The 24,317-nt window shown below is 33.4% G+C and overlaps 1 protein-coding gene across 6 annotated transcripts in view; it reads right to left on the bottom strand.

Annotated features, from left to right (window-relative positions):
- Positions 1 to 3,207, bottom strand: part of LOC145295967 (dual specificity tyrosine-phosphorylation-regulated kinase 4-like) — a 436,432-nt gene extending 433,225 nt beyond the window's left edge. Inside the window, exon 1 of one of the 6 annotated variants that reach the window (XM_080141888.1) lies at positions 2,966 to 3,207. In XM_080141888.1, the coding sequence (XP_079998014.1) occupies positions 2,966 to 3,148 (183 nt within the window). In that variant the 5' untranslated portion in view covers positions 3,149 to 3,207. The remainder of the gene's footprint in view (positions 1 to 2,965) is intronic. The other 5 variants (XM_080141891.1, XM_080141884.1, XM_080141893.1 and 2 more) reach the window with 5 other exon arrangements.
- Between the last annotated feature and the right edge of the window lie 21,110 nt (positions 3,208 to 24,317).

Consider the following 24,317-nt stretch of genomic DNA (forward strand, 5'->3'; position numbering starts at 1 on the left):
GAAAGACACCATCAATAAACCTAGCATTTTTCAAGTAAGGCAGATGTATCTTTTAATTGTTCGTCTTTTGAAAACCGTAATTATCATCAAAGCATTCATTTGGATGTTGATTGTAGCTTATAAATGCACGAAATAAAATATAAAGCTGAACATCTGTGTGTGTGTCTGGTCACGAATAGGCTCCTATATGGTTGACTATTATAGAAAACTGATCACACATAATGATAGATGTATCGAGATACAGGAATGGGTATGTTTGATCTTGCATAATGATGATTCATTAAAATTGTGGGGTCTGCGTACGCGCCTGGTCCACAAAGTATGGAAATAAAAAATTTAAAAATTAAAAAAAATAACGTTTACAAGTGTTTTTGATATAGATGTACATAATAATACTTTGATAACTATGTTTTAACTTAAATAGGGATGGTATCATAAAATTGTGGGGTCTGTGTTCGCGCCTGGCCTCCATAGAATGGAAATAGGCACAAACTTTAATAAAGACTTTTCATATCTATCTGCGTAAGTATACTTTGATAATTATGTTTCAGTTTGAAGAAATATGGTATAATAAAATTATGGGGTGCTCGTTCGCGCCTGACCTCCATAAAATGGAAATATGTCACAAAGTTTAACAAGGTTTTTTAATATAGATCCACAGAATATTGTGATAAGTGTTTCAGTGTGAACAGGTATGGTATATTAAATTATGGGGTTTATCTATTTTATTTTTACTTTCATCATATTTGCTTTGGTTTTGATACCCCCAAATTCGAAGCTATCTCTTTACAACCCTTCCTTTTCATAACCTATCATACTTTCATAAATCAGAGCCCATTTTCTGTAGGCTGTTTTTGAACCCAGTCAACGACGAGTACTTTTGCTAGTATATATATATATATATATATATATATATATATATATATATATATATATATATATATAGAGAGAGAGAGAGAGAGAGAGAGAGAGAGAGAGAGGTGTGTATACATATGTATGTATATATATATATATATATATATATATATATGTATATGTGAAATAGAATGGAGGTGGAAGGACCTGAATACTCAACGTTTCGCCCGATTTATGCGGGCTTTTTCAAGAGGGATGGTCATTGACTAAAAACTTTGAAAAAGCCCGCATAAATCGAGCGAAACGTTGAGTATTCAGGTCCTTCCACCTCCATTCTATATAATATCTTCGGATTTAATCCAGCTCAACAATCATATGTATATGTATGTATATATCTATATGTGTGTATATATATGTATGTATATATATATACATATATATTTTTGTGTGTGCGTGTGTGCGTGTGTGCGTGCGCGTGTGTGTTTATATGTGATTTAACTTATTCAGGCAGTATTTACATATGAAGAAATGACATAAAATTCTCATTTAGATAGCTCAATAGTGCAATAATAGAGCTATAAATATTTTCTTTAAAGATACCACTTCAACAGGGATAGATACACAAGTATTTACTCATTTTCTGAAAGTTTTTATTTTATTGCTCACAACATTGCGTAGCCAAGAGGGGTTTTCTAAAAGTAACGCCTTTTATTTTTGTTCCGCCTGAATGGATCAAAGGGGATTGCAAATTGCGTTGTTATGATGACTTAACTCATGCATCTGTGACCTGAATCTTTTATCTCTCTGTTGTCATCAACAGAGAAATAAAACTCTGTTTCAGATATTGACGGTGTGAGACTCTAAAGAAGCAACCAACTCCTGTCATGGACGTGCGTCAAAAGCAGATATGCGTCATTGGATTCATGGCAAACGTGCATTTGAGAATGGTGGTAACTATGTAGAAAAATAAATTCTTGAGGACAAAAGCTCACTCATTTTACTGGTACCACACCCGTCTTCGTAGCTCTTCAATATTTTGCGTTAAAAATAGGAGGATTCACTTTTGGAACGACCCTCGTATATATATATATATATATATATATATATATATATATATATATATATATATGTGTGTGTGTGTGTGTGTGTGTGTGTGTGTGTGTGTGTGTGCGTGCGTGTGTGGGGGGGGGGGGTTTTACACAGGAATCACCACTTATCAAGGCCCAGAAGCCACTCGAGGATAAGGGTTAATCGGTATACAATAGCCAATGTGATTATAGCATTTTTAACATAGGTAGTGGGATTTTTGTAAATTGGATTACATAATGGGACGGTTCATCAAGAACTTGTTTACATTGGACTTGAAGACAATCAGATTGTAGTCAGCTGGAAAGCAGGCCAACGGAAGAGAGTTCCATAGGCGTGCAGTTCTAAGAAAGAAGCTCTGCTTATGGAATCTACATTTAGGTTTAGGCACAGATAAAGAGTGTGGGAAACTTGGTAGGGGTTCTGGCTTGACGAGTGTTTTTCGTGAAAGTTTGGCGAGCGGGGGGCATAGATTGAAGCCCAATTTAATTAAGTTCAAACTAGAACAACAGTGAAGAACTATTATGAGTAAAATTATATAATAATCAGATAAAGTCTCTCTTTCTCTCTCTCTCTCTCTCTCTCTCTCTCTCTCTCTCTCTCTCTCTCTCTTTCTCTCTCTCTCTCTCTCTCTCTCTCTCTCTCTCTAATTAATTTTAGCTACATTCAGTGTTTCATTCTTTACGCAATTATCAGTGCCGGAAATGACGATCAATTCTGGTCGAATGATTTCAACCCCGCAATGAAGCCAGCTTTGGCTCTATTAGCAAAAAAAAAAAAAAAACGCCAGCATCAGAAAAGGCCTTTGCGGATCGATCTACGTTTCGACGTTAATCGTCTAATTAAGTTTTCAATAATCTCATTGATTTTAATTACTTTTTTTTTCTTTGCTTCCGAAAATCATTCACTCATTGGCGTCTATCCATCATTTTGGATATTTATATGAACAGCGTTTGCATCGATAAAGTTAAAACCGTCCAAAAGTGTTACAAATAAGAAGACAATGAGTCAAATAAGAGCTTACCTGTGTTAAAGCAGTCATCGTTTTTAAATCTCGCGGAAAGAAACCGTATTTTTGTAGAAGGTAAAGAAGGCAAATATCAGCCTTGTATTTGGTAAGAAATAGTCGTGTTTGTTGTATTGCCACCATGTGAAACTTAAGATTTGCCTCGCTCAGATGGATGCGTGGGGGTGTGCGGCGGTGCATTCGCAGCACTCAGCAAGCGTTGTGCACTTGACTCGGCCTGTTGTTTGGCAATAATTGCCATTTAGTTTGGACTGTACATCCTGTTTCTTGTTTGTCCGTTTATATATATATATATATATATATATATATATATATATATATATATATATATATATATATATATATATATATATATATATATAGTATTAATAATAATAATAAGAAGAAGATTTAATAAGATTTATTAGTGTCGTTGTTGTTGTTTTACGTTTATTGCTGTTAAAGTATTAATATAGAAGCTGCTGTCGATTTAAGTGTTTACTATTTTAAAATGAGTTGCATGCGTCTTTTGCACACTGCACACCGGCCAAGAAAAAAAGGCGCAGACGGAAATGTAAAAAAAAAGAAAAGAAAAAAAAAACAATCCCGTCAATTCGATAAAACTGTGCGAGCCACACAGTCAATAACAAAGTTAAATGGCCGACACAAAAGGAGAATAAAAAGCAAGAAACAAAAAGTAAAAAGAGAAATGAAGATTTGAAACAAACCGGGTGATTAAAGAAAAAAGGCCTGCGAGCGTGAGTTTGTCGTGGGTGAGGATTATGAGTCGTGAGTTCGGTCAGTAAATCCCCGACATCAGTCACAAAAGTCGACCTCCCACTGAGCGTTCGAGATAAAGGTGTATATATATATATATATATATATATATATATATATATATATATATATATATATATATATATATATATATATATACCTAAAACTTCTGGCCTTGATAGAGGGGAGACTAAAACTTGCTGTTATGGTTTCAAATGATCTGAAATAACAGCAAGGGGAGACTTGATTCCAAATATTTCTCATATTTTATAACTACCCTCTTTTGGAAATAGGGTACGATTATGAATATCTCCAGTATCAAATAATCCTTATACATTGTGAAATTTACTTTATGTATAAAAACCAAAGAGGGAAGATATAACATATGAGAAATATTTGGAATCAAGTCTCCCCTTGCTGTTATTTTAGATCATTTTAAACTATAGCAGCTAGTTTTACTTTTCCCATCTTTCAAGGCCAGAAGTTTTGGGAAAATATCAGATATATTGTAATTTATATCTAAAACTAGAAAAACAAATGACTATGATAAAAACATGCTGTAGAAAAGTGCCAAAAATACGCTCTGGATGATGGATGATCTCCTTATTGTGAAGCCTTAAAAGCAAATGTCGCATAGCCCACTACACGAGTAAGGGCATTACATTTCCAACGAGCCTTCATTTGTTAAATTCTGACTAATGGTCGCTGAGATCTGGAATTTATAAAATTGCCACAAAATGTGGTCCCGATTTCGAATCTCGCTAGATTCAGCAACTCTGATGGGTCGTAGACGACGAAACACGTGTCAGTGGATAATTATATTTAAAAAGAAAACATTATATATGCCGATCTCCATATGGGGTGATTCAATTGGTTAAAGGGAAAATTATTCCCAACTCGCATTTGGGTAAAAATGCACTTTCGTAAATAATTGAATTTATTCAAAACGTATCGCAAAAACAAAAACAAAAAAATGACATCTAAGTAAGTAGTGATGCGTCCAGACAGTCGTGCTAGGTGGACAAGAGGGTTAAGAGTTTATGCTCATTACCGTGGTGTCCCGATTTCGAATCTCACTAGATTCAGCCACTACTAATGGGTCATAGACGACGATACACGTGTCAGTGGATAATTATATTTTAAAAACAAACAATATATATATATATATATATATATATATATATATATATATATATATATATATATAGCCAAATTAAATCTTTGGTTCTATGAGATAAAACTACATGAAAATTTGCAGGCTTTTTAAAGATTATAATACTATTCTATAGTTAAAATTTTATGAAAATTCATAAAAAGAACCTATATTTTCAAACCAATAAAATATGTTCACAATTTGCCTACATTTATATATATAGTATCCTGCAGGCTAGCTTCAGATTTCCTGCTTCGGTTGTCTCCTCTGTGGCCTTGCCAGGCCAATAATATATATATATATATATATATATATATATATATATATATATATATATACTGTTGTTTCGCTGTATCACAGTTAATCAGTGTGGTTAGACCGACCAGCAACTACCTCATGCCAGGATTGAAATCGGCCGCCAAGTTGAGTCGTCGCTTCTTCCCATTATGCTATTTGTCTGCTGCCTATATATATATATATATATATATATATATATATATATATATATATATATATATATATATATATATATAGCTTAGTGTGTTAGAAGAATGCTATAAGAGGAGACTTATTGGGACAATATAAAGCGCGACAAGTATCAATTGGAGCTTATATAAGAGAACAATAGGAATGGTAAATGAATTCAAAAAATGAATTGGTAAATATAGATTGGTTCATTTATTCAATGAGGGAATACAAACAATTCGTTGGGGAATAGAAGGGACTCTTTATGCCAAGGTATTTCGAAGCCTGGCTAATTCCACACAGTTATTAAACCCGGCCCGATTCTGCTGCCCCATACGCAAAAGGCGAATAAGAATTACATTTTATCAACACTAACTAAGGAATCATATAACAAAGAATATACAAGACAAACACGGAAATACCAACACCACCCTTGAAGCTAACTAAACACAAACTCCTCATCATCTTTTACAGGACAGAGGTAATGTCTCCTTCCGCCACATCTTTTGACGAGTAATAACACAATTCACTGAAACGCCACACAGGAAGAACCCTTTTCTCGCTGATAAAGGAACATATATGCATTCTGTTGTTTATATCTTTTTTGTTCATAAATAACATAGATCACTGGTCCTTGCAGTCGGGAAATTCAGGACTATATTGTTGACTTCTGCAGACATTTTCCTGTCATGGAGATTTGTATCCTCCAGGGTATTGCCTACCGAACTCTCTGCTTTGCTGGCTAATCCCATATATACATTATTCCTTTGTGCCTAATTCTTGTATGCATGTACCCTAGTTATCCAACTCTGCCCCCATTTAACTAAATTTTTAATTTAGTTATTTATTCCTTTATTTTTTATTATTTTATTTTTTCCTTTTCTTTCTCTTTTTACTTTACTCTTCATCCTTTATCCGTTAATTTTATGCCATGTGTTATTTTTGATCTTATCTTTATCTTTATCCTTTAATTTTATTTCATGTGTTATTTTTTATATTATCTTTATCTTTATCCTTTAATTTTATTTACCTTTTCGCTATTATTATTATTATTGTTGTTATTATTATTATTATTATTATTATTATTATTATTATTATTATTATTATTATTATTGTTGTTGTTGTTGTTATTATTATTATTATTATTATTATTGTCATTGTTGTTATTAATAGTACATTTCCCCCTATTATCCCACCACATCAATCGTCCACATCCTAAATTTTATTTTGTCCTTTTATCCACCTTCATAAACTTTGCTACCCTATCCTTATACCTCTGCCTTATACCCCAACCCCCTCCCTGTATATCTAATACCAGTACTAATAATGAACAAGATAAATGCAACTGTAGACACCGCACACTTTGCCCAGTTCAAAATAAATGTATAACAAAAAGCGTAGTTTATCAAGCAACAATATTTGCGAAAGAAAACCCAAATAACAATAAATATTACGTAGGCATGACTTCCTTAGATTTCAAAACCCGATACTATGACCACAAAAGTACATTCAAAAATAAAAAAAACACCGTATAAAAACAACACTAGCGAATAAATACTGGGAACTCAAAGAAAGCGGACATTCGCTGGTAGTTGAATGGAAAATAATAAGACAGGCTACCACGTGCAGACATTTAGACGAGCCATGTAAATTATGCCTTCATGAAAAATTTGCTATCCTGTACTTTAAAGAACCCCAAAATCTATTAAACTGTAGACGAGAAATAGCAAACAATTGTGTTCACAAAATAAAACTTACTCTAGGATAGCAATACAAAATAGCTTTAAAACTAACAAAAACAATAGGAAACAAACAAATAAATAAATTAAATAAACATGAATATAAATAAACGATCACACATATATGTATATATATATATGTATATATGTATGTGTGCATGTATGTGTGTACACATATGTATATTTATATATATATATATATATATATATATATAAAAGAAAGAAAGGAGGAAAATCGTCTGCCTTCAACCACTAACCTAGTTCTAAAACAGATCCTTTGTTCGATAGAATGCATGCCCATTGGCTGATAGGAAGGAGCGCGGTGGATACTAGAAAGCTGATTGGCTAACTAAAATCCTCAAGATATATAAAAACGAGAAACCACCACAGAATTCGCGCATAAGCCTGACGAATCCTATAGTGGATGAAACGCCGAATATTCAGTATAGCTTAATCGCCATATATATTTTATAAATTACTATATATATATATATATATATATATATATATATATATATATATATATATATATACATAAATATATATACATACACATACAGAGAAATATGTATAATTTAGGAGTACTGTTTATGTAAAAAAACAAAAATAATAACAGCCGATAGTGATATTGATTATTTCTATAATTCTCAAAATAAAAGCAATAAACTAGGTAAGTTTTTAATTCAGTTGGGATTAAATTTTCTATATACAAATAATGTTATTTATATTAGTTTGAAGTTTACCATTGCGCATATCAGGTAAACACTACATCTCTTTGTTTTCTTATATATATATATATATATATATATATATATATATATATATATATATATATATATATATATATATATGCTTAGATCTGCCGATTATCAATGCGATGGTTGTATGTTCAATCCACAGCTAGGGAAAGCTGCTAGTCTTGCCGGGCAGATGAGTTGTGATACAATGAAACAGTACTGTATGTGGATATATATATATATATATATATATATATATATATATATATATATATATATATATATATATATATATATATATATGTTCATAAAGTCTTGGTTCATAGGGAAATTGATATCGAGGCTCAAAAAAACAGAGTGTCTTGAACAAACCCCATTCATATATATACATACAAAACTACCCGTGACCCTTTAGGTCAGTATATGTTAAAACTAACTATGAAACAGTTAGTATACAGAATTAACGTATAAAAATGCAAGTGAGTATACAGAATTTATGTATAAACGCGAAAAAATTGAATGCTCGTACGCGCAAAATAAGTGTGGCGACCAGTGGAAACAATACTCAATTTCGCGCAAAAATCGAATGCACGTGCGCACGAAAACAAACATATCGACCAATGAAAACAATACGGAATACATTGGATAATAAAGGTCTTACCATCATTGCCCGTACATTAAATGAAAAATCTTTTCTATAAGAGGGGTGTAATCTGTTGAAAAAATTGAAAAGAAAATGAAAAGAAAAAATACAAGGAGGAAGTAGGCATTGTACAGGTCCACCCTGGTTTGTGTGTGTGTGTGTGTGTGCGTGTGTGCGCGTGTGTGTGTGTGTGTGTGTGTGTGTGTGTGTGTGTGTGTGTGTGTGTGTGTGTTAACCGACTTAAAAATATCAGGAAATAATAATTAACTGATTAAGTAATATTTAACAGTGAGACCTTTTCAAAGCAAATCTTTAAAGAAAAATGAAAAGTCCCCCCACTCACACACGTTTTGAAGTGTTTCTACGTATTTTTTAAACAGTTTTGGAACTTATGACTCCATCCCACACCCCAATTTCCCCTTTTATGCCTTCACCTCGTCACCAAACTTGAAATAATGCTAACGATTACATGTCTCGCTACGTTGCCACGAAGTGGGGTCTCATTTTACGTTAAATTTATATAGGAACGTGATCCCACGCTAAAATGTTAAATTTTCATTATTAAAAAAAAATTCCTTCTGTTATATTATCTTTAACGGCCGTTGAAACGTATTAGCCAAAAAAATAGATTTTGATTTCTTTTTAAGAGGTAAACTACGCTGGGTTAGGTCGCAAAAAAACAAATATTTTTTCTTAATATGTAAATTGATCAAGTAGTTTTTATTTACATTGGAAAAACATATTTGCTTTGCTTTTTTGTTTTAAAACAATTCCAACTTGCAATGAAAAATACAAATAAAATAATCGTAAATAAATAATTTTGGACACGAAAATCTTGTTTTCTTAATCAAGTTCACTACTAAAACCAAGTTTCTACCCCCACCCCCGCCGCTCCTTGAAGAGAAAATATTTTTAAGAAAGGTCTGAAAAAAATAAATCATCAAAATCAACAGGAGTGCTACTAAACGCAGTAAACATGGTTATACATATGATTATAGTTATACATTGTATACTTATATTTAAATCAGTTTTTTTTTAACTAAACGGGGTTAATTACATTTATTTGTAAGGAAAACACGTTAAAATAAGTTAAAACAAAAAAATATTGTTGACCTTGTGTATGTTTTGAGTAGCGGTAATAGCTTTTTACATCGGACTTAAGATAAGGCGGCCATGAAATAGGTAAGCAGACGAATTTTTAGAAACCGGAAGTTAGAAACCGGACGGACGGTTTAAACGCCCAAGCAAGCCAGCTGATCTGAGTTTTATAATTATATAGATATATAATATCAGATAAGTCAAATTGACAGATTTCGGTAGCATACAAATAAATACGTATTGATCCCGCCTTAAAATTATTGCCGTTAAATCAAACTTAAAACATTATATACTCAGAAATACGGCAAGTATCAATGAATCAGCTCAATGTTTAAACCCCTTATATCAAACGGATCTATTATATAGTTAATTGAAACAAATGAGTTTATATCAGTTTGAAGAATAAATCATCAACAAAATGAATAATTTTTAAGCGTTTGCCCGACTTCTAATTGTGATGTTTAGAATCGGTGCTGACGAAGATACAACTTGGAATCAAAAAAGAATTCCTTCTGTCTTAGAAAAGGTCATATACCAAAAAGATTGCTGATGTTGAATTCCTGAAACTTATATAAATATATAGCAACTGTTTTTGCCGTCCGAGGCGGTCGTGATCCTGGCTATGACCTTAAACTATATCCGATGGTGAGGCCCCAGTTTGCTGGCTTTGGGGAGTGTGGAGCCATCCATCAATTGACATTGCTCCCAGGTCCACTCTGACCCGGAGTGGTAGTACCTGTTAGGGTTCCAACTATGGGTTAAATAGAAACCGACTTGCAAAAAACAAATATATTCTATTAAAAAATATTTCTTCAAAATCACCGGATTCGGCATTAAATAACCTGGAAAGGGTTGATATGCCATAAAACAAAAACAACCAACCGAGGCGGTCGTAAGATTTGCCGCCCCCCCCCCCGCCCCTGCTGGCAGTTGATAACGTAACTTTCAAAATTCCAAAAAGTCCTCAAATTTTTATTTTCATGGAACTACAATCAAGAATCTAATTTTAGACTGCTGCTATCAGTTCCAGACTTTTATCATATTACACTACTTCTATACAGTTACAGTCATCGTCAAAGAAAACATAAAGTTTTTCAAAACAAAAACGTATTATTCAAATTATTGAAAAATTTGTTAAATTAAATTAACTGGCTACGTAAACAAGTAAATAAAGATTGGATACGCAAACAAAAGAAACCAATTTTTTTTTTACAAAACAACAACGTATAATTCAAATTATAAAAAAAATTGTTAAACTAATTTAATTGGATGCACAAACAAATATAATAATAAATTTAAATGAGAACATTTGAAACCCTGAAAACGTTATGAAATGATAAAAAAAATCATTTTTATTTACTTTTTGTTGTTGTTGTTAAAGTCCAAATTTTCGCCAAAAACGTGACTTTATCAAAGAGAAGATAGTCCAATCTAGTTTTCTTTTCTTTTTCTTCATAATGATGTCATTAAGAGGTCGAACCTCCCGAAGAGAAAAACGTCTTGTATAGGTGCTGTTTGAAATCTGTGTGTGTAATCGCTCGGTTTAAGCGCAAAATTTAAGAAATGGAAAGTCACATATTTTAGAAAACATTTTTTTATAAATTTAAATGAAAACATTTTTTATAAATTTAAATGAAAACATTTGCAAACCTGAAAATGTTATGAAATAATAAAATCATTTATAGTAAAAGATGGTCACACTTTTTGAAGACACTTTTTAAAAGTAAAATTTAATTGAGAAATTTTTGAAAACTTTGAAGTGTCGAACACAATGATAAAATCATTGTTTATTGCTTTTTTTTTTTTTTTTTTTTATAAGTCCTATATTTCACTAATACATAGCCTCATCAGGATCGAAAGTCCGGTTCGTGAACTTCTTTTTCTTTTTCTTCATTTTGGTGTTATGGCGAAGAGACGAGAATTTACGTGTTGGTCCGGTGGTTTCAAGTATGTAGTGCTCTAGTTTCGAGCGGGATTTAAAGTAAAAAATGGTCACACTTTTTGAAGACACTTTTTAAAAGTAAAATTAAATTGAGAAAAAGAAAAAGAAATTCACGAACCGGACTTTCGACCCTGATGAGGCTATGTATTAGCGAAGTATAGGACTTACAAAAGAAAAAAAAAAGAAAAAAAGCAATAAACAATGATTTTATTCACAAGTCAATCGTAACAATAGCAAAATACATGAACTGCACATCGAACTACTTCCGCACTATCTTATTTTCCAGATCTGGCTTTCATTGACTGTTAGCAGGCCTTGATAGAATGATCCAGGGAAAGAGACTTGGCTCAAATGAAGGAGTTGTATTGAAAACTGGGGCGTCTTTAAACAAAAGGCATCAAATTGTAAGAGAATTGTTGAAATTAATTTATTACATTTGAAGCAGATCATGTTGCTGAATAAAGTTGAATTTTTGCTTGAAAATTTTTGTTTTATTAATTAGTCCTGTGACTAATTGAATATAATAAAGTATCGAGTTTACTAATAAATGGCACATTGTTACAATTATTGGTAACGTACGCTACTACCTCCAAGGAGAAAGTAATGCGGGGGAGGATTATTTCATAACAAAAACTATACTACAACTAAAAGGGGGTGTAATGCTTGGAGAGTGTTCTCATGACAACAGAACATATACTACACCATCCCTCTCCCAAATAAAACAAAAAAGTGACGAGGCAATAGCTGGAAGGATAGTTTTATGATAAACGAACATAATACTACATCAGTTATCAAGGAGGAGGTAATGCTTGAAATGATGGTCTGATGACAACCGAACAGACTTTACACTACTCACCCTCTGAATTGAGCAGTAAAGGATAAATTGTTCACTAATAAGAAATAATACTAGACAGACAGATATCAAATCTCCATTAGAACTAGATACATCTATCTAATCTAGATCAACCAATCCGTTTTCATTATTTTTTTTATTTTTATTTATTTATTTATTTGCTTTATATATCGGGACACAATGACCCTTGGGTCAGGATTTCCCATTCACATCGTCTAAGCTTTCACGCTTGTCTTCCAAAACTTGTGCTAGTTTAATATGTTAATATATTCGCGCTTTCAATTTTGGCACGAATGTTGGCATTAGTTTTTTCGCTTACAGTTGGCCGGATGTATTTTGCCTTGTTTAACATCAGAGTTTTATTGCATTTCTTTATCAACTTCCCGACTGAGATGTGGTTATTAGATTCCATTCTTGATATTAAAAAATGTGAATTATTTTAAACTTGTTTCCAGATACATCCTGAATGAAACTGAGATTTAAAAATAAATATTCGTCCAAACTCCTTGCCAACTCCCGACTTTAACTGTAATCTCCACCGACCGTTCTCACTGTATTTGTCTTTGTCTGTCTGTCTGTCTGTCTGTCTGTCTCTCTCTCTCTCTCTCTCTCTCTCTCTCTCTCTCTCTCTCTCTCTCTCTCTCTCTCTCTCTCTCTCGGCTGTCCAAAAAAAGAAGACCGCCCTGTGCTTTCTCTTTCATCCTTTTTCACAGCAGTTGTTGTCCTCATATGCAAATTAATGCAATATGTATATTAATAAATCATCTATAGACGAAAGTTTTTCTTTTCTCTTTCCTTTCTTGATTCCGTCACTCAACAGGATAGACAGAGGCGCCGCCGCTTGTGTAAGTCACGTTTTCATTACTTTTGCCACACTCAACACAGTCACAATGGAGGACGATTTCATTTATCAGAAATGTTGGCATTTATTCTTGAAAAAAAAATAAGTAAATAAAACACGCGATTAATCTGTTTAGTTAAAAACGTTAACGACATGTTAAGATTGCATGATATCACAATGTGCACATCTGGATACAGTGATTCGTAAATATCTCGATGCGTCGTTTGAGGGTCTTTTTGGCTTCCAAATGCCTAGGCTGGATTTGTACGTACGTGTATCATGTGGCAACGGTATTGCATCTTATTACTTTTGTCATTTGTTGGATTCCTCTGTTCTGCTGGCCGATAAAGAAATGTTTTAGAGGCTGACACTCTTATAACAGATAAGACAATATTAAAGAAAGACAACTTATTTTCATGCATAGGGATATAAATCATATTGACCACTGTTACAAATATCAAAACTGAAAAATTCGTAATAAATGAGAATTCACAGAGTTCGGAAACATTTTTTTTAACTAACAAGTTCGTACACATCTAAGTCCAAAGCCCACTCGAGGATAAAGGGTTAATGATTTTGTGTCAGGTGGATGCTGAAACAAAACAGCCGATGGTTAGATTTGGACAGGATTTTATTATTTGACAAGACGGTTCAACAAGAATTTTACTAACATTGGATTTGAAAACGACTACGTTGTAGTCAGCTAAGATAATAGCCTCATAGTATTGTGTTCCAGGCAGTTCTTGGAAAGAAACTTTGCTAATGGACTTTCCGTTTAGCTCTAGGTAAACAGGAATTTTTCCAACATTATGAGAAGTTTTCCTCTTTAAGCAACAATTAAACAGCTTCGTAAGAATAACAGCTAGTTTCGATTCCAGCTTATTAAGCACTATGATTGGAAATGTTGTCAGTCCTAGGTGTCTTGTTAGCAGCGAGGTTTTTGATAGTTGGACAATATCCGGCAAATATATGAATGCCTTTCAGAGTATTTACAGTCAAAGTGATAAATTCAGACGATAGGTTGCCCTGATCGCAAAGGTGGAATTTTTTATTGGAAGCTAAGGAGGTCACCTCTGATCCATTGATGATAGTTACAATTGAGATTTTACATAGGTTAAGAATCTTGTTTGTTATTTGGCAAAACTCGTTGTGGCCAAGCTTTTACTCAGTAACTAGATTTAATAGTCTTCATTCATAGAACTATGCTGCGATATTTACAACTCGTTCTGTTATTGGAGTTAGTTTTAAAGACGGCCATTGCATTGAAAGTAATTGAAATAGTGATATATCCTATGGTGACCATAATATAAGGATAATGAAGGAACCGTATTCCATTAAGGAAATAAAAGAATGAATATGTATTGTAGGTTTCAATAAGAAAGGGAAGTTTATTTACGCATTTACAGTGAGACAATGTGTAGTGTTTCTCGTTTTCAGTCCAGGAAGAGTCTCTCTTCTTATATATCCCGTGACCGGTGACACGGTTCCTTATTTAAAATGTTCCGGTGGTGATTACATATCTCACCATAACAAATAGTAATTCCTGTGAGTAAATGTGCCGGTATATTTAGGTGTATACCACGACTATCTATTTGATTTTTGTTGGGATTTCTTGGACGGCATGAAGTCCTCAATACTAGCGATTAATTAATCAGTCGTAATGAATGCGATGCATGACACATACTTTTTTTATGGAATTCAGAGGAATTTTCGATATGATTTGTTTGTGGCTGTCGATACATTCTGCGATGGAAAGGATCATCAGAAATCTTACTGAACTTTGTTTTGATCTTAGTTGACACAATTAACTGATCATGACATTCCCGCGGATACAGGACAATGGATGAGCACTGCTCAGGACAAGTTTACAAGAATATATCAAAGAAGTTTGTGAAATGTTCGTCATTATTTTGCCTTGCGAATAGGTCTAGCAACGACCTGTGCCAGATTATATCCAAGGAAGAAAACGTAACAAAACCTCCTTACATTATCTGTCTTGTTTGAGTGGATTAGCTATTCAACAATGTGAATATCAAAGTCAACGCAGACACGAATACTGGCACAAGGGTAAAAAGACAAGATATGGTCAATTTTCTCGGAGATGCTCTCAAATATAGTAATTCCATCATTTGACGGGCGACATGAGGAAATGACAAAAGAAATGCTACGTGGAAACACAGAAAGAGCAATTTTGAGTCTTCTTTGGAGATATATCTCACACATTTTTAACTGTTATTTCTCCCCAAACAAGGCAGAGGGCAACTTGGATGTAATGGGCTACTATTTGAGATCAAATTCACAGGAATACTATGTAGGGAGTTGAGCAGCGAGATGCCTGTTCACATTACACTTGAACTTCTGCATGTTAGTACAGATACGAAAGCAGGGGCCTGGGAGAGAATTCCAAAGTCTAGCAGTTCGAAGGAAGAAATTATTTGGGTAGAAGATTTTCCGGCATCTAGAGATCTCTACATTGTATGGGTGGAATTTTGCTGCTTGTCGGGTTAGTCAGGAATACTTGCGTCAGGGGGGTAATTACGTCGAGGGGGTACTTCTGTCGAGGGGGTAATTACGTCGAGGGGATACAAGTGCTTTGAGTTAGTCGGAGTACATTCCATGGAAAGTCGTCTGTAGTGTAGGACTGCAGTCCATGTTTGCGGCGATCTTGGACGTTGGGTTTTGTTATCATGTTCAAGTAAACTGTAATCATGAAACCGTTGCTAGAAGTTGACTGACTAATTCCAGCTTAACACAAAAAAAAATCGAGTCCAGTTTGTTCGTATGTAAGTTGATTTAATTCTCTGGAAGAGTGGAACAGAGACGCTTAATGTTGGGAAAAGAAATACTGGTAGTGTGCATCCACGTTAAAAGTTTGAGAACTGGGTTTGAATTCGTCTTTTATCTTGAAATTATATATGCTGTGAATGGAAAGAAAAATTGTGCAAAAGTTCAATAGATGGGCCGGGAGGTGAAACAGAAAGAGAATGGGTAAACAGATTACCTTTGTGAACCGTTGAAGAAAAATCGGTTCACATTAATATGGCATTTAAACGAAAAAAAAAAGTTGTTTTATTTTTAATTTTGACTTCTTAACAGCTATTTTACGGGTTAAAAACAAGTCGAAACTGTTCAACAAATCATATTATCTTATATATCAAGTTTCAAGTTTGGAGGCCAAAAATTCAGAGAGGAGTTTAGTAGAGAATTCCCGCACACACATATGTGTGGGGGGTTGTGTGGGTATGGGTGTGTGTGTGTGAGAGAGAGAGAGAGTTTGGGAGAACCGTTTTATCCTAAATGCTATACAATATTATGCATGATGTAGAAAATATGCATAAACACAAACTGGGCGTAATAGTTAAATGAAACCAATCATCCAATAACAAATAATAAAAAATGAATAATTAATAAAATATTCGTTTTACAAAGAATATGCAAATTAGTTAACCTGCATTTAGTCTCTCGCATATCAATGACTGAGTATATTAAGAAGTTTGGTTTAATAATTTTTAAATAGTAAAAGTAGGCTTTTAATATCAATGTCAGAACAACAAAAACTTGACTTTCATATATATATATATATATATATATATATATATATATATATATATATATATATTGTTACAGTTTTGGGTCTAGCCCAGTGGTTTGACGTGTATTGGGATCCCGGATGGAAATCCCGTCTGTCGATAGCCCGGGGTTAGGAATTTCCAAGGGAAATTCCCCTCCCAAATGCACGTTACAGGATAAAAAAAAAAATTAAAAATTCAGCGTGCCGGTTGTAATGATATCACAACCAAATGACACTTGCCAAGGTTCGAACCAGTATTATCGTCATGAAACGCCTTAATGACATAAACGGTTAATAATTAGAATAAGTCAATAAGAACGACGATGACGCAATCGAGTACGAACATGCTAAAAATACATTAATTTATTTTCATGGGTGTAATACAGGTGAATGCAAAAAAAAAAGATAAAATAACAATAATGCAAATGGGGAGGCAGACAACATTACGGGTCGAGATGGGGGGAGCGATAATAAAGTTTGTTCATGGAGACGTTTTGTTTTCTTCGCCCTCCTTTTCTTTTTTGAACGAAAAGAAAATCGAGTCACAGTTATTGTTTGGAATCAAACAGTAGTGTATTTCTTCTTTCTTTGCGCATGGCAAAAAGTCAATTTACATATAACAAGAATGATATTTGAGCATAGGGACATAAGAGCGAGTTGGGCGGATTGGGGTGAATGAAAATTGATGAATACTTAGCTTCTTGGAGATTGTCCGGTCCTGACGAGTGTGCGTTGTTAACGTAAATGTCTTTCTCTCCTTCGTCACGGTTCTTTTTTTTTAAACATTATTCCTGGCGCATGATTTTTAGTATAGAATTCTCCATTGGAGGTATATTCGTCTCCAAGAATAACATTCGGCCAAGGTAAATCCAAGCTTTCAGTTGGTTTCCCTTTTCAGTCAGATGGCGATCCGCCGATCCTGGTAGAGTGGACTGTATTTCAGTTACCTATGCGTCTTTCTATGCTGGTGTTCAACCCCCATTTTCTCCGGGGCTCTGATTTTTACCAAGTGTCCTAGTGACTGTTCGCAGCTCAACTGAATTTCCCGCTCAAGTTTTTATTTCCACGTGTTCCCTTCTGAGATGGGTGGGTTGAGGTTTCTGTTTGGTTTACATCCGTTTTGTTCGCTATCTTTTCGAAAGGCAATGGGGATGGAGCGGGGGGATCTTGTCTTTGTGACTTCCTTTGCGTGGGTGGATGGAAAGAGGTTGGGAATGGGGTGTCTGCTTGACTAATACATACATTTATTATGACATGAAAGGACGAGTATAGTTTTTTCTTATAACAATATATAAATATATATATATATATATATATATATATATATTGTTAAGTTATGTCACACACAATACTTGGATAAGTATATTTCAGTCTGATAAACTGGATGCAACATTATCGTGAAGTCTTCGTTCGTTTCGCTTTATTTTTATTTATAGCTTGAAAGTTATAAAATGCATTATATAAAAAGTAAAAATAGAAATAGTACTAGAATAATCCGGACTTGGAACAGGAGTGCACAGAGGTTCTCATGAAATACAGAGAAAAGCTAGGTGTGCCTCGTGGATTTTAAAGACACTATATTTATCGAAATTAATGTCACTTTACGTAATCCTTTCCAACTATTGCGGAGTACATTTTTATTTCTTCAATATTGCCATCGTTATTCCTTTAAGTACATAAATTATATCCATACACTGTTTTGCCACAGCTTTCAAACACAGCCTTCTCACCTTTCGCAAAATGCTTTAAGCAAACTAAAAATTCCATTGGATTATGTATCTACGAAAGGAAGAAGTTTGCATTTACATTTTTTTGAAGCCGAGTGAAAACATATCTTGTTTTGTGTGTGTGTGTGTGTGTGTGTGTGTGTGTGTGTGTGTGTGTGTGTGTGTGTGTGTGTGTGTGTGTGTGTGTGCGTGTGTGTCTGTGTGTGTGTATTTTATTAATCGCCGCTATGGAAAAAGATGTAAAGAGAACGGTAGACAAAATCTATAAACAGTGAAGAGTGCGAATGGACGTGTTAAAATGAAAGAGAAGGTAAAGTGAGAGAAGGAAAGAGTAAAGAAAAGACTAAACGAATGGCTGAGGCATGTTACAACGTCCCTCCCCCAGGACTCTCGATGTTTAGATGGATGGTGACCCAGCGATTGACTTTATCAAGCCCGAGTAGTGCACACGCACACCTAGCTAACTTCTCTTGAGTTTGTTTTCCTAAGGCCAAAATACAAGCAAAGAAGAAATGGAAAGTCAAGCAGAATACAAGAGAAGACAGAACGAAAGATATTTTTTGCCACTTCTCGGCCAGCAATCATGGCTAACGCACGGAGATCGGAATCCTGTTTCGTGTAGCGTAGCGACAAGAATGAGGGTCCTAACTTTTGGCGGGCACAGAACACGATGAAAAACTAAACGAAACAAAGGAGAGAAAAGGAGAAGAAAAAAAACTAACAAAATAACCAAAAGAAAAACATGATTTTCAAGCATGATAAGTCAGCATTCAATTTGGTCTCAGGAAGAGATCAGGTTGTCGAAAAGACTGCTTTGTCCATGCGAACTGAAGGTGGAGTAGAAGATCGAATTTGTCGATGCAGATGGCAAAAGAAATAAGGGCGACAATAGACAAGAGTTGTGGACGTGTTTGTGAACACGACGAAGCAAAGCTAACCAATATGCTCAAGACGAAAAACTAAAATAATAAAACTTGCCGACGCAAAGGCTAAGCACGGAGTTTCGAACAGTTGAATTCCCACATAAAAAAAACGGACGAACTGTCAGTCTACTACCCCCCCTCTTTCTCTCTCTCTCTCTCTCTCTCTCTCTCTCTCTCTATATATATATATATATATATATATATATATATATATATATATATATATATATATCGAACGACGAATTGATATTTCTTTTTGTTTTGCCTTTTTGTTTATCGATATGTTTTCCGCTCGGCATTGTTAGATATTATCATAAGATTTCTTATCTCCACAACTAATGTTTTTTTTTCCCCCGCTCCATATTATTTTATACAAAAATTACTTAAAATTGCAAAATCTCTGTTTATGTTCTGTTTCTTCTGTGTTTTTCGTCTGCCTTATTTCACATTTTTTTTACGGGTTTGAAAGAGTTTGCCCACTTATCGAAACCGAGGGACCTTTTCTTTTCTCTTCAGATTTTTTTATTGTTACGAAATAGAGTTTCGTCGTAGCCCAACGAAGTAGTGTTCGAACCAATATATATATATATATATATATATATATATATATATATATATATATATATATATATATATATATATATAAAGTAAGATTATTGGTAATTTATAATTATAATTAAAAATCGGTTTCATAAAGAACAAACAAAATCAATTATTTATTGATTTTGTTCTTCCTTATGAAACCTATTTTTAATTTTAATTATAAATTATCAATCATCTTACTTAATATTAAAATAGCTCTAGGATATATATGCCTATCGAGCTTATTATATATCTACATTACAACGAGGACTGTTTTCTTTTCTTTTATTTTAATTGTATAATGAATTTACTAATACATTAAAATATACTCTGCTCTTTAGACTCTTGTTCTTATCCCCTAAGTATATATATATATATATATATATATATATATATATATATATATATATATATATATATATATATATATATATATATATTATATCGTCGTATAACGATTTGATCACTGTCTGTCTGACGTAATGAACATTTGAATTAAAAAAATGTTTAAAATTCAACGCTAATTCACACGATTATTGGTAGCCGAATGGATACGGCCTCCGCTAATCGAGCCAGAGATGTCTCGTGTCGCGGGGTTCGAATCGTTCGACTGGTAGTAATTGTGACACCCTGCACTGAAGAATCCCGAAAGGATGAAACACTAGTGTCTGTAGGTATTTAATTATTATAGTAAAAAAAATAATTATGACAGCCCCTTTAAGAAATACGTTTCTTATCGTTGAGCACTTTCTGTTGAATAAAAGTCGGTCAATTTAGCTCTTATGCGTAGATCGTCGTATAACGATTTGATCACTCTCTGTCTGACGTAATGAACATTTGAATTAAAAAAATGTTTAAAATTCAACGCTATTTCACACGATTAATGGTAGCCGAATGGATACGGCCTCCGCTAATCGAGCCAGAGATGTCTCGTGTCGCGGGGTTCGAATCGTTCGACTGGTAGTAATTGTGACACCCTGCACTGAAGAATCCCGAAAGGATGAAACACTAGTGTCTGTAGGTATTTAATTATTATAGTAAAAAAAAATAATTATGACAGCCCCTTTAAGAAATACGTTTCTTATCGTTGAGCACTTTCTGTTGAATAAAAGTCGGTCAATTTAGCTCTTATGCGTAGATCGTCGTATAACGATTTGATCACTGTCTGTCTGACGTAATGAACATTTGAATTAAAAAAATGTTTAAAATTCAACGCTATTTCACACGATTAATGGTAGCCGAATGGATACGGCCTCCGCTAATCGAGCCAGAGATGTCTCGTGTCGCGGGGTTCGAATCGTTCGACTGGTAGTAATTGTGACACCCTGCACTGAAGAATCCCGAAAGGATGAAACACTAGTGTCTGTAGGTATTTAATTATTATAGTAAAAAAAATAATTATATATATATATATATATATATGAGCAAACAGTTAATAAAATATGTTAAAACCACTTTGAAATGAGTTAAAACATATTTAATCTGAAAAGGAAACACTAGATAAATGGATAGTACTTAAGCTATAATTATAATTACTTCCCCTCAAAGTAACAATATAATAAATTCTAAAAATGAACTGATCTCTTTCTGTAAACATAAGTCCAAATTTAATTATGGCAATTTTGAAATTACATAGTTATTACTTTTACCCTTTATAAAGATATAAAGATTTTTCTTTAACTTTTTCGTTTTTCTACATACTTCTTAATACTTTATAATTTAATAATCATTTATTTTAATTCTTTATCTCTTCTTTGCATGGCCGGTTTTTTTACCTGCATTTTCTGCTTTATTCTTTAAACTTTCCTATCTATCTAATATATCAATCTACCCACACTTTCATATCTTGTATGTATATTTACTTATATTTTACTATATGCGTTTACTTACTTTTTTTTTCCTGAATTTGCAGATACCGGCCATCCTCTCCCCTTAAATAATTTTTATTTTCTATTTTTATTCTTATTTTATTTTATTTTATATTTTAGATTTTATTTTTTATTTGTTTATTTATTTTATTATTTTTTATTTATTTATTTATTCTTTATTTATTATTTATTTTCTATTTATTTATTATTTATTTATTTATTTTTATTTTCCTTGTAGTGTCGTCTAACAACTCTTGCTGACATTTTTTAAGTGATGACCTGTACATTTCAGTTGACCTATATTATTTTGCCCTATATATTTTTTTCGCGCCTTTAACATTTCCTGTCTGGGTCATTTTGACTTTTCTTTCCCTTTATTTTATATTTTATATTTAACTTTATCATCATTTTTTCTCTCTCTTCTTTCTCTTCCCAGATCTTTCTTATTTATATTTATGTCTCGGAAGTAGAGTGAAAAGCACATCTTATTTTTCTTTTATTAATATTATTGGAATCGTTTCCTTTTTTCCTTGTACACATTTTTGTGAATTATTCCATGGATTTCTGCCTTTGGATTTTTATGGACCATCTTCTTCCAATTACGGGATTTGCTTGGATTTTACTTGTACAAATGGAAATTCTTTTAACTTTCTTGAAGTTATACATTTGGATTTTACCGTCACTGGATTTTTTATCTTCCACCAGACTATCCATTCGTGTGTAATCACCTTTTTCTTTACCATATTCCCTCTGCTTCACTTTTTTTGTTTTCAAGTAAGATCTTTGACTTACTTGTTGTTTCATCAAATACTTCTGCATGCAAAATCCGATCCCGCATTTTGCTAATTCCTACCCTCTTATGAGAAGGAAAGTATTTCTTCGAAACTCCGCGGATTAATGACTATCCATTTATCTAGTGTTTCCTTTTCAGATTAAATATGTTTTTAACTCATTTCAAAGTGTTTTTTAACATATTTTATTAACTGTTTGCTCATATTATAAGCTCTATTTCCTGTTTGGTTTTATCTAGCTTTTACATCTGGCTGAGATAATTTTATAAATATTAATTCTTTAATATTTATAATTTACTTTAATTTTACCATCTTGGATCATTTTGGTAAATTTAATTGTAATTTTTATTATATATATATAAGTATATATATATATATATATATATATATATATATATATATATATATATATATATATATATATATACATACATACATATATATATATATATTCCATTTTCCACAGTCCTTCATGTCTGGAATGATTAGACAAGGGCTTGGTGCATTATCCTCCAGTGTTGAAGCTTTTCTCTCCTGGTGTGGGATATCTTTCTGCAAATAGCACATGCGCAGCAGCCGGGATTGTGTCTCTACTGAGCTGCGACTTCTCTCTTATTTTTTATCACTATCTTCCATTTGTGTAGACTGCAGCGCCAACTCTCTCGGTCATTTGCTTGTGCCTCACAGTTTGGGATATCAATGCCCATATCATTTAGGTGCCGTTTAATTACGTCTTTTGTTCACCACTCTTCTATTGCCATTTTCTAGCTCTCCATAGAAGGGGCATTTTCGAGATCCAGTTATCCGCCATTTTTATAACATGACTGTCCAACACAGTCGTGTGATTTTTTTTTTTTTTTTACAAAGGACTTCCCACTTATCGAGGCCCGGAGGCCCGGAGGCCACTCGAGGATAAGGGTCAATGAGTGTACGGTAGTTAATGGGACAATATCGGAATAATCATTAATAGTGGAAATTTGGTAAATTGCATTACTTAAGGGGACGGCTCATCGAGTATTTGTTTACGTTGGACTTGATGTAGATCAGGAAGAGAGTTGAGCCCAGGATGGACCCCTGAGAGACTCCAGCATTAATACTGTGAGCTTCTGATTTTTGCCAATCAACAACTACTTTTATTAATCGATCAGAGAGAAATGATTTAATAACTGAGAAAACATTTCCAGCTATACCGTAGCTGGAGATTTTGTGGAGTAAACCTTTATGCCATACCCTATCAAAGGCCTTTGATATCTCAAGAGCAATTGCCCTAGAAAAGGAGCCTCCGTCGAGATATTCGCTAATCCTATGAGATATAACTGTTAGCACATCTGTTGTAAATCTAGCAAAACGAAAATCATATTGCATGTCACTGAGGAGGTTATATTTGCTGAGGTTGTTGACTACTTCTCTATTTAACAAAGATTCCAACTTACTCATGACACACGGTAGACTTATTGGTCTGTACCGAGAGGGAGATGACCGATCACCTAACTTTTTCCAAGGTATTGGGAAGCAATTCTCCTGTAGACAACGTTTAAACAGCTTTGTAAGTATGGGGGCTATTTCTAGTTGAAACTTTTTCAGCACTATAATTGGAATGCCATCAGGGTCAGTTACTTTACTGGAATCGAGGTTTTTTATTAGCTTGGCAACATCACAT

The sequence above is a fragment of the Euprymna scolopes genome, chromosome 16 (assembly GCF_053919585.1).
Source record: "Euprymna scolopes isolate OS-2025 chromosome 16, ASM5391958v1, whole genome shotgun sequence".
NCBI lineage: Eukaryota > Metazoa > Mollusca > Cephalopoda > Sepiida > Sepiolidae > Euprymna > Euprymna scolopes.